Genomic DNA, 12,683 nt, shown 5'->3' on the forward strand with positions numbered 1-12,683 from the left:
AGGTTAAATCACCACCAGTCACTTTTCTCTAATGAGAGCAGCCACTATGGTCTGGTAAGACGATGGCGACACAACAACTCAGATTTATGTAGAAAGCCTATAGTATGCATAGGTTGCCGCTTGAGTACAATACCAAGGGATGCTGCATCCATTGCTGGAGTTCATTCTTGGGTGAAAATTTAAAATGAGGCATATCTCATTCAGATTTCCTTAACAGATGCTATGTTACTAATGGAAGGAACGGAGAGGAGTTCTCTTGGCAACTTTGCCATTAATTATCCTTCAATTGACCCCATCAAAAAAACAAATGAATCACTCATTTACTTCATTGCTTCCTAGGAACCTTGAGGGGAGTAAACTAGCTGCCTTAAAATAATAAATGCGCTTTTTTAAAGAATATATTTTTATTGAAAAAAATAGATTTTTAAAAAGTATTCCAACAAAACAAAACAAAACAATACAAAGAAAAAGGCCTTCTCTGCATCTAGAGAAATCACCAATCCCTGTATTGACTGTTGTTGACATGCTTGAATTACATTATTGGAGGATCTGCAGTCCTTTACGAAGGCTGTCTGGTCCTCTTTAATAATAGGAAGTAACACAGTCTCCAGCCTTAATACAAGAGTCTTTAAAATCCTCTAAGTCCACATTTAAGAGTGAGATGGGTCTGTACGAAGCACAGTCCTCCGGGACCTTCCCTTTCTTAAGAATAAGCAAAATATTGACTTCTCTTACAGATGCAAGAGATGATCACGGCTGTATAGTCATTAAACATATTGAGCATCGGGCCTGATACTATGTTTATAAATTCCTTATAGAATTCACTGGGAAGTCCATCAGAACCAGACGCCTTCCCACTCTGAAGCTGCTTCACAGCCTCCTGCACCTCTTGCTCTGATAAGGGGGCATTGAGAAAGGACTCTTGTCAGGGGTCACGCCCGAGAGCTCCAGATCCTTATAAAAGGATTCCATTTTGGCCCGTCCCTCCTTACAATCCTCAGATTGGAATAATTCAGAGTAAAATCTCAGGAATGCCGCATTAATCTTTTTGGAATCACATGTTAGGTTCCCAGACCCTTCCCTATTTGCTGTAATGGCTTGAGGGGCGCTCCTTTTCCTGGCGAGATACGCTAGGTACTTGCCAGGTCTGTCACCATGCTCATATAACCTCTGTCTTGCAAAAGTAGGCTCCTTCTTGCTGTCTCCATGAGCACAGAATTCAATGCAGACTGCAGTGCCGTAATCCTCTGTAGCTTGACCAACGAGGCCCTGTCAAAGTAAGCCTGCTCGGCTGCCTTCAACCGTGCTTCGAGTTGTTGCTGCTCGCCCTTCTGCCACTTCCTACAGGCAGAGTAGGAAATAACTAACCCCCTGGCATAAACTTTGGCAGTTTCTCAAAGGACGGACAGGCTACTAACCAAGCCTGAGTTATTATCTCGGAACGCCTGAAATTCCCTCGAGAAATACTCCACAAGCCTATTATTCTTAAGGATAAAGGGATCCATTTGACAGTGCCTCAGGCCCACTATAGCATCCTTAGTCTTAACCAACAGGTACACTGGAGCATGATTGGAGATGGTAATATTACCAATCGCACAAGATGCCACCAAGCCCAGGGGTCAGAAAAATAAATCAATCCTGGTGTGACATCTGTGTGGATTGGAAAACAAAAAGTTAAATCCCTGCCTGTAGAGTGGAGACGCCTCCAGACGTCCACCAACCCTAACTCCACACACATATCCACATAGTTTTTACAGAGGGTATCGAGGGGCCTTTGGTCAGCCTGTCTACGGTGGGATCCATGAGACAGTTAAAATCTCCCCCTGTAATAATATGCTGGGACTCGAGACTGATCAGTTTAGAAAACGAATCTATCAAAAATGGATGAGCTGGAGGGCAATAACCATTTAAAACTCCATATTCTTCTCCATTTTTCAGGGCTTTGAGAATTACAAAGCTCCTGTGTGTGTGTTTAACATATTTTAGTAACTTAAATGGGAGATCCCTCCTAACCAACACAGCCACTCCCTTACTTCTGGTATTAAAAGTTGAAAAGTAAACCCGATCAAAGCCATTCTGCGGTAGTTTCAAATTCCCCCTATCATCCAAGTGTGTCTCCTGTAACAAAGCAATATCCACCTTCTTTCTAAGACTCAAAAGTACGTTCTTCCTCTTAAACAGTGAGTGGCTCTTCTTGATATTCCAGGTACACCACTTAATCAAGTCATTAGCCAAAGCCTTCTGCAGTAACATTTAAATTCCAGAGAGGAGGAACTTGAACCACAAATCGCTGAGCCTTCGTGTCACATAATCCATCAAATATAAAAACAACAAACTAAAACCACTACAGTTGACAAACCTACAAAGCTTTCAAAGATTGTACACAACAAGAACCAAAAGAACAGACCAACACAAAGCACCAACAGCGCTGAATAGGGGAACTCACCTCCTGCCCAAAGGGGACAACTACTCATCCCAAACTGCCCGTAATTAGGCATCTAACCATCCCAACCATTTTCCCTCCTCCTAGCTAGAGCTGTACCACAAACACAAGCAGAAAAGGAAGTAAATACAACATGGAATAGCAATATGAATAAAGAAAAAAAGAAAAAAGGGGTAAATACCCCAACCATCCTTTGGTATAACTTAGAAATTGAAAGTACACATCTCAACTGCCGCCAAACATAGGAAAAGAAAGATCCAACCTGACTTGCTTTGTTTTTTAAAAAAAAGACATACCCAAACAACATGTCTACTTGCACATACTAAATCGTTCTGATTAGATTAATTTGTCCACCAAGTCTCTTGCCTTCTCGGACGTGTCAACGAGATGTACGGATCCATCTAGATTAGATTAGATTAGATTACAGTGTGGAAACAGGCCCTTCGGCCCAACAAGTCCACACCGACCCGCCGAAGCGAAACCCACCCCATACCCCCACATTTACCCCTTACCTAACACTACGGGCAATTTAGTATGGCTAATTCACCTGATCCTGCACATCTTTGGACTGTGGGAGGAAACCGGAGCACCCGGAGGAAACCCACGCAGACACGGGGAGAACGTGCAAACTCCACACAGTCAGTCGCCTGAGGCGGGAATTGAACCCGGGTCTCTGGCGCTGTGAGGCAGCAGTGCTAACCACTGTGCCATCGTGCCGCCCATCTAAGGTGATCCGAAGCACTGCCAGATACCTCAGAGTGTACTGGATCCCAAGCTCCCTCAGTCTTCTCTTGACACCGTCATAGGAGTTTTGTTTCTGGATCACCACCGCTGAGAGGTCCTGGAAGAACATGATCTTAGAGCCCTCGTAAAGAAGGGCCTTCGGATCCTTCCCCTGGATTCTGGAAACTTCCACAACTCTCTCCTTATCTCTAAAGTGATGAAACTGCACCAGGAGAGGACGAGGATGTTGACCCAGACCTGACCTCCATGCCGTGACTCGGTGAACCCTCTCAATCTTCAAGCCTCTCACGCCAGCCTCCAAGTTAAGGAATTTCAGCAACCAGTCCTCAATAAGTTCCACCAGCCACTCACCTTCCTGACCCTCCGGCAGACCGACAATCCTAATATTTCTTCTGCCCCTGTTCTCAACGCCATCATGCAAACTACGGACCTGCCTCCCCAGGGCTTGGATCCTATCCTTGGAGGAACTGGCATCAGCTTCCACCACTGTGACCCTCTCCTAACTCATCCGCCCTTTTTTCCTAGGTCTCCCAGCTGCTGTTTATGCTTCTACAGCATGATAGAGGAGAAGCTGGTCCCGATCTCTATCTGCTTCCCCAACATAGAGAGATTTTGTGAGCTCCTTCACCAGGGCCTGGTAGGAAATAGAGTCCGAGGATCCTGCAGGCTGAGCCGTGGGCCGCCTCAGACGCTCCACCTCCCTTCTTCGGCATCTCTGGACGGCAAAAACGCAGATAAGTTAATTTTTCACAGTCTCCTGGGACTCTGACCTTTCCAGAGTCCCAGGATAATGCAATGGTCCGGGTTGGGAAGGTTAGAAGTTCGTTCTGCTTGTGATGCAGTGTGGAGCTCTGCAATGCGCTCTTCCTAAGTCACCGCCATCTTGGATCCCCCCATAAATGCACTTTTAAGGGAAACCCATGCACTTACTTTTAGAGGTATAAGTTCTGGTTCCTGCTTTCTTACTTCACTGGGCTCACAGTGTATGTTTTTCCCATTATTTAAAAACAGATGGGTGTGCAGAACCAGTTCACTTACTAGTCAGTTCCACTGGTGGTGTTCCAACGACTGGTTTGTTTTCCAGGGTGATGCTGGCTCGAAAACAAAGGCAGGCATCTTCAAGGAGAACTTTTTTATCTTTTGTGGGCTCACTGTCATATTCAGCCATGAATGCCAAGCCAAGCATATACAGAGCATTACCGTTGCATGGTGTTGTTTCAACTCTTAATTGGCACACCTACGAAAAGAGGGATTGATTTGTCATTGAGGAAAAATGCCAGCAACATCACAAACTTAAAAAACAGCTGAGTGGTGAGGCTGATGTAACTATTTAAGACCACAAGAAATAGGAACAGAAGGCAGCCGCTTGGTTTTTAGAGTCTGCTGTGCCATTCAATAGGATCATGGCTGATCCAATATTCCTCAGGTTCACTTTCCCGCCTTTTCCCCACATCCCTTGATTTCTCTCCTGAGCAAGAATGCATCCCAGTCTTAAATATACAGAGTGACTCTGCCTCCACCCCACAGCTCTCTGTGGTAAGGAATTCCAAAGACTCAACTCCCTGAACGAAGAAATTCCTCCTCATCTCAGTATGAAATTGGCTTCCCTTTATTGAGGCTATATCGTCTGGTCCTAGACTCTCCCATGAGGGGGAACATCCTCTCAGCATTTACCCTGTCAAGCCCCTTAGGAATCTAATAAGATTTACTGAAATTACCTTTCACTCTTCGAAACTCCAATGAGACCATGATGCTATTGTTTCTAATTTTTGAGGTAACAACCATTATATGGTCATGTCCTGAAACGTGTTTTATTGAATCATGCAGCTTTTGTTTGCTGTGGCTGCAGTACATACGTTTGCTTCCTCCAGGCCATTCACATGTTTTGCTAACATTTGCAATCTCAACACTGATCCCTGTGTCAACCTGAAAAATAACCCCTTATGACCATTCACTGCTTCCTGCCCCTTAGCTAATTTTCTATCCATACCATTATACTACCCCAAACACCAATGGGTCTTATGAATTAACCTCTTGTGAGGTCCCTTGTCAAATGCCCTCTTGAAGTCCAAATACAACACACACACCGGTTCCCCTCTACCAACTCTGGGTGGGACATCCTAAAAAAAAACTCAAATAAATTAAGCGTCGAAGGCTGAGGGGTGACCTTATAGAAGTTTACAAAATCATGAGGGGCATGGATAGGATAAATAGACAAAGTATTTTCCCTGGGGTCGGGGAGTCCAGAACTAGAGGACATAGGTTTAGGGTGGGAGGGGAAAGATAAAAGAGACCTAAGGGGCAACCTTTTCATGCAGAGGGTGGTACGTGTATGGAATGAGCTGCCAGAGGATATGGTGGAGGCTGGTACAATTGCAACATTTAAAAGTCATCTGGATGGGTATATGAATAGGAAGGGTTTGGAGCGATATGGGCTGGGTGCTGGCAGGTGGGACTAGATTGGGTTGGGATATCCGGTCAGCATAGATGGGTTGTACCGAAGGGTCTGTTTTCATGCTGTACATCTCTATGACTCTATAAATTAGTCAGACACAATTTCCCTTTCATGGTGCCATGTCAACTCAGCATGATTAGATAATGATTTTCCAAATGTGCTGCTATTGCTTCCTTGATAATTGATTTCACAGCTCATCACCGGGATCTCAAAGGTGGACGCTTCAAGAAGCAACTTCAGTCTTTAGTGGCAACTCATCCACTCGTATAATAGACGGTTCAGGTTCGCAATATTATAATGTTAGTTGAGGAAACTGACTTTCAACAATAGGAAATTGCTAGTAAAATAATCATTACAACTAAGCATCACACCAGAATGGAAACATCAGATGGGTAATGGCTTTAGAAAGCAATATTTCAATCTAATGTCACAAATGCCGAACAATGGAATAATGCAATATAAATTTGCCTTCCTCACAAAGCCAGTTCCAGATCTCAGGGAATGTGGTTGTCAAGGAAAAGATGATAATAGTATATTCAGTTCTTTGCAAGTAGTTGAGAAAATTGAACAGAAGTCACACTATAGAGGCCATTCTGCACTGTCACTGAATATTATTGACAGAGGCCAGGAAGTAGATTGCCTGTTCATTTCAGTTCAGTTCAGTTCAGTTAAGAGAGAGATAAATGGGGATAGGTTGAAAACAGAAACAACAGATTTTTGAAGGGAAATCTATAATGGATGCATACACGATAATCTTAAGAGTGTCCATTTAGAGTCTCTTTTGAAAACAGAAATTATTAAATCTTACAGTTATATTGAGAATGACAATGCGTCTACAATGTAGGAATAGATCAAGATTAACAAATTAAATTATTTATGTAAGCAGAAAGGTACAGTAGCAGGAAAATAATGTCTTTGTTATTACTTTTACATCTCTAAAACATAAAAGATTAATGATGAAATCACAAATGAGTACAATAGAAAGAAAACACTAAGATCGAATGATTAATCGGAGTGCCACTTAATCAATATTTGATTGTCAATATCCAACACTGAATAACAGTAATTCTTGGTTTCATACCGTTCGTTGCATCTCTTGAAGTTCTGCATTGGTTTGAAGGTTGGTATTTTTTATCAGTGCAGACAAAGCCTGGCATCTTTTAGAAACCAAATCCTCATTTACCAATGTCTGATGGGCAAGTAATTCTAAAAGGGTAAAATGAGCCTCAAGCAGTAGCAATTCCAATTCCTGACTTAAAATTCCACGGTACGGATATTTGCACAGGCTTCGGGAAGTTAAATCGACAGCACTGACATCAATACAGAAAAATAATTGCAGATGAAATATTCAGTAAAGACTTAAAATAGAGTGTTAATCATATCTAACAAATTAGTCTTGAGGAGAAGGGGAGAGAGAAATTGACCCCTTTCAAGTACTGAGTCATATAAAAACTTGCATGTCTATAGTGTCTTTCATGACCTGTGGATGTGCCCAAGTACATTACAGCCAGTTACTTATTGGTATAATAACTATCACGTTATAAGAAATGCATCAGGCAATTTATTCTCAGTAGGACTCCACAAGTATCAATATAATTTAGAAAATGTGTTTGGCAATATTAACTGAGAGATTAATGTATAGGGTATAGGGAATGGTATTGGCATGGGATCTTTTCAACACCAGCAAAGAGTCCGAATGGGGCTGTGACTTAACATCTCAACCCAAAGATTGAACTCCAATGCCTCAAAGGTTATGAGTATGATTCCTGTTCGGAGTCACCCAACTTCAAGACTGGTAGCAATGGGAGTGCTGAAGTTCGTTTCAGTATGACAAGGCTTCTGCTCCTGATCAATGAAGCTTTGTCGGCAATGGGACTGCGAGAACTGACTGAGGTTACTGTTGGGCTCAGTATTCATATTTTCCATTGTTCAACAAATCTCCAACACTCACAGCTGAAGAAAGACTTTTGGTGGAAATGGTGAGGAACGTATGCAGTTCATTTTGTGTCAGTCTTCACTATAGAGGATACAAGCAATATTTCAGAATTCACTGTAAATTAGGAAATGGAAAGTAGGCAGGAACACATTCCTGTCAGGGTGAAAGGAAAGGCTGGTAGGTATAAGGAATGCTGGATGACTAAAGAAATTGAGGGTTTAGTTAAGAAAAAGGAGGAAGCATATGTCAGGTACAGACAGGATAGATCAAATGAATCCTTATAAGAGTATAAAGGCAGTAGGAGTAGACTTAAGAGGGAATTTAGGAGAGCAAGGAGGGGATATGAGAAAGCTTTGGCAAATAGATTTCAAAGAGTTTTTACAAATACATTAAGGACAAAAGGGTAGCTAGGGAGAGAATAGGGCCCCTCAGAAATCAGCAAGGCGGCCTTTGTGTGGAGCCACAGAAAATGGGGGACATACTAAGTGAGTATTTTGCATCAGTATTTACTGTGGAGAAGGACATGGAATATATAGAATGTAGGGAAATAGATGGTGACATCTTGAAAAATGTCCATATTGCAGAGAACTGCTGGATGTCGTGAAACGCATAGAGGTGGATAAATCCCAAGGACCCGATCAGGTGTACCCTAGAACTCTGTGGGAAGTGATTGCTGGGACTCTTGCTGAGATATTTGTATCATTGATAGTCACAGGTGAGGTGCCGGAAGACTGGAGGTTGGCTAATGTGGTGCCACTGTTTAAGAAGGGTAGTAAGGACAAGCCAGGGAACAATAGACCAGTGAGCCTGACGTCAGTGGTGGGCAAGTTGTTGGAGGGAATCCTGAGGGACAGGATGCACATGTATTTGGAAAGGCAAGGATTGATTAGGTATAGTCAACATGGCTTTGTGAGTGGAAAATCATGTCTCATAAACTTGATTGAGTTTTTTGAAGAAGCAACAAAGACAATTGATGAGGGCAGAGTGGTAGATGTGATCTATATGGACTTCAGTAAGTGTTCGACAAGGTTCCCCATGGGAGACTGGTTAGCAAGGTTAGATCTCACGGAATACAGGGAGAACTAGTCATTTGGATACAGAACTGGTTCAAAGGTAGAGGACAGAGGGTGGTGGTGGAGGGTTGTTTTTTCAGAATGGAGGCCTGTGACCAGTGGAGTGCCACAAGGATCGGTGCTGGGTCCTCTACTTTTCGTCATTTATATAAATGATCTGGATGTATGCATAAGAGGTATAGTTAGTAAGTTTGCCGATGACACCAAAATTGGAGGTGTAGTGGACAGCGAAGAAGGTTATCTCAGATTAAAAAGGGATGTTGATCACATCAGCCAATGGGCTGAGAAGTGGCAGATGGAGTTTAATTTAGATAAATGCGAGGTGCTGCATTTTGGGAAATCAAATCTTAGCAGGACTTATACACTTAATGGTAAGGTCCTAGGGAGTGTTGCTGAACAAAGACTTGGAGCGCAGGCTCATAACTCCTTGAAAGTTGAATCACTAGGATAGTGAAGGCGGCGTTTGGTATGCTTTCCTTTCTTGGTCAGAATATTGAGTACAGGAGTTGGGAGGCCATGTTGCGGCTGAACAGGACATTGGTTAGGCCAGTGTTGGAATATTGCATGCAATTCTGGTTTTCTTCCTATCGGAAGGGTGTTGTGAAACTTGAAAGGGGTCAGAAAAGACTTAAGGATGTTGCCAGGATTGGAGGATTTGAGCTATAGGGAGAGGTTGAACAGGCTGGGGCTGTTTTCCCTGGAGCGGAGGCTGAGGGGTGACTTGTAGAGGTTTACAAAATCATGAGGGGCATGGATAGGATAAATAGACAAAGTCTTTTCCCTGGGGTCGGGGAGTCCAGAACTAGAGGGCATAGGTTTAGGGTGAGAGTAGAAAGGTATAAAAGAGACCTAAGGGGCAACTTTTTCACGCAGAGGGTGGTACGTGTATGGAATGAGCTGCCAGAGGAAGTAGAGGAGGCTGGTACAATTGCAACATTTAAAAGGCATTCGGATGGGTATATGAATAGGAAGGGTTTGGAGGGATATGGGCAGGGTGCTGACAGGTGGGACAGATTGGGTTGGGATATCTGGTCGGCATGGAAGGGTCTGTTTCCATGCTGTATACCTCTATGACTCTATGATTCATGAAATTTACTATCACTAGGCCTGAAGGCTTACAATCCTGGATCCTGATGGATTTTATCATAGGATCTTAAAAATAATGGGTAGTGAGATATTTGATGCATTGTCAAGAATTCTCTAGACTCAGGGACAGTTTCATTAGAGAAAAAAAATAGAGACTGTAATTCCTTTATTCAAAACAAGAGGGAGACAGAAAGCAGGAAACTACAGGACAATTAGATTAGCATCTATTATAGGGAAAATGTTAAAAGCTATTATTAAAGATGTCATAGCTGGGCACTTAGAAAACAAAATCAAGGTAATTAGCAGGATCAGCGTGGCTTTGTGAAGGGGAATGCCCTGCCAGTAGCAGTGGTGGACTCTCCCTCATTATGGGCATTTAAGCGGGCATTGGATAGGCATATGGAGGATAGTGGACGAGTGTAGGTTAGGTGGGCTTGGATCAGCACAACATCGAGGGCCGAAGGGCCTGTACTGCGCTGTATTCTTCTATGTTCTATGTTTAGCCAATTTATTGGACATCTTTGGAGAAGTAACACATGCTGTGGATAAAAAGGTAGATATGCTATACTTAAATTTCCAAAAGGCATTTGATAAGGTGCCACATCACAAGTTATTGTGGAAAATAGATGATCATTGTGCAGGCATTAACATAATAATGGTTAGTTGACAGGAATTTCAGAGTAGGCATCGATGGGTATTTTTCTGTTTGGCAAGATCCAGTGGGTGGTGTGCCACAGCGATCAATGCTGTTTCATTCAATTGATAGAAATGTCTTGGATGAAGGAACTAATATATGGTTGCTAAATTTGCTGAAGACATGACGATAGACAGGCAAATAAATTTGGCAAAAATGAGCACTGCAGATACTGGAGATTAGAGTAGAGAGTGTCGTGCTGGAAAAGCAGGTCAGGCAGCATCCGAGGAACAGGAGAATCAACGTTTCAGGCAAAAGCCCTTCATCAGGAATTACAAACTTAAAAACCACAACACCAGGTTATAGCTCAACAGGTTTAATTGGAAGCACACAAGCTTTCGGAGAAGTTGGAACCACTGTTTAAAACTAAGTATTAGTCATTTAAGAGAGACATAAGGAGAACCCTTTCCTCATAAATAGTCCTGGGTCTTTGGAAAGCTCTTTCACAAAAGAAGGTGAAAGTAGAGTCATTGGATACATTTGAGGCAGTAGTAGATAGATTTTTGATAGGCAACGGGTGAAAGGAGCAGGCAGATACATGGGACAATCAGATCAGCCATGATCTTTATGAATGGTGGCAGAAGTTCGTGGGGTTGAGTGGCCTACTCTTACTCCTAATTTAATTGTTCATGGAACTGCAATTTAGTAAATGTAACCCAACATCAGTTATTGCTTTCAGGTGAGATAGAGTAAGAGAAAGAACAAAAGAACGTATAATTCAATACTTATTGTGGTTTGTGAATTTATGATGCTGTAATAGATCTCAAATATATCTATCTTTTATTGAATGATAAATCCTTGAAATCATTCATTAAAATGACAGTGATGTAACTACTTTGTGGTTACGGTAATGATTATTTTTAAGAGTCTTCTATCCTTCTAACAATAAATTATTTTCCAGCTTGCATCTTAGGTCACTCTCATGAACAAGTTTCAATTCCTAATTCTTTGAAAGTGTCGATCCCAGCTTTTAAAATGCAAGTATTCCTCAGCAACATGCTTGAAATAACGAATTGTAAGCAGTCTGCAAATTATTTTTTAGCATTTATGCAATGCATTTAAAGACCATTCAGATCATCAGCAGCGATAAAGGATCACTGTTTCATTTAAAATATTAAATGCATTTATTAAACAACCAGCAAGCAATTGTCATATAGATGTGATTTTTGAAAAACTAATTTAGGATATTATTGACTCGACATTTATCCACATCTTGGACTTTTTGGAAAACAGTACTTTGTAAACCAGTGGAGGCTGGCAGCAGCAAGGGAAAAGTTGCATTTACAAAGAACACAAATTAAGATGTTATACTCTAGTCATTATATTTTTACCAAGGCTTTGAGGTTGTGTTTTTGTCTGTTTGTATATATTTGCATGTTTTAAATCTTGTGTAAATAATCTCGACATCTTTGTTTAAGTAATTTTCACTTTCAATAAATTAGTTTTTTATTAGAACATAGAACATAGAAAAATACAGCGCAGTACAGGCCCTTTGGCCCTCGATGTTGCGCCGTTCCAAGCCCACCTAACCTACACTAGCCCACTATCCTCCATATGCCTATCCAATGCCCGTTTAAATGCCCATAAAGAGGGAGAGTCCACGACTGCTACTGGCAGGGCATTCCATGAACTCACGACTCGCTGAGTAAAGAATCTACCCTAACATCTGGCCTATACCTACCAGCCCTTAATTTAAAGCTATGCCCCCTCGTAATAGCTGACTCCATACGTGGAAAAAGGTTCTCATGGTGAACCCTATCTAAACCCCTAATCATCTTGTACACCTCTATCAAGTCACCCCTAAACCTTCTTTTCTCCAATGAAAACAGCCCCAAGTGCCTCAGCCTTTCCTCATACGATCTTCCTACCATACCAGGCAACATCCTGGTAAACCTCCTCTGCACCCATTCCAGTGCCTCCACATCCTACCTATAGTATGGCGACCAAAATTGCACACAATACTCCAGATGCGGCCGCAAAAGAGTCTTATACAACTGCAACATGACCTAAGGGCTCCGGAACTCAATTCCTCTACCAATAAAAGCCAGTACGCCATATGCCGCCTTCACCGCACTATTTACCTGGGTGGCAACTTTCAAAGATCTGTGTACATGGAAACCAAGATCCCTCTGCTCATCCACACTACCAAGTATCCGACCATTAGCCCAGTACCCCATCTTTTTGTTACTCTTACAAAGTGAATCACCTCACACTTAGCTACATTGAACGCCATTTGCCACCTTTCTGCCCAG

The 12,683-nt window shown here is 42.2% G+C and overlaps 1 protein-coding gene across 1 annotated transcript in view; it reads right to left on the minus strand.

Annotated features, from left to right (window-relative positions):
- Positions 1 to 12,683, minus strand: part of LOC122553281 — a 44,860-nt gene that overhangs the window by 13,962 nt on the left and 18,215 nt on the right. The window contains exons 7-8 of the mRNA XM_043696869.1: positions 6,724 to 6,952; positions 4,226 to 4,424 (exon numbers count right to left, since the gene is read on the minus strand). Coding sequence (XP_043552804.1) covers positions 4,226 to 4,424; positions 6,724 to 6,952 — 428 coding nt within the window. The remainder of the gene's footprint in view (positions 1 to 4,225; positions 4,425 to 6,723; positions 6,953 to 12,683) is intronic.

This window comes from Chiloscyllium plagiosum, chromosome 9, assembly GCF_004010195.1.
Source record: "Chiloscyllium plagiosum isolate BGI_BamShark_2017 chromosome 9, ASM401019v2, whole genome shotgun sequence".
In the NCBI taxonomy this organism is placed as follows: Eukaryota; Metazoa; Chordata; class Chondrichthyes; order Orectolobiformes; family Hemiscylliidae; genus Chiloscyllium; species Chiloscyllium plagiosum.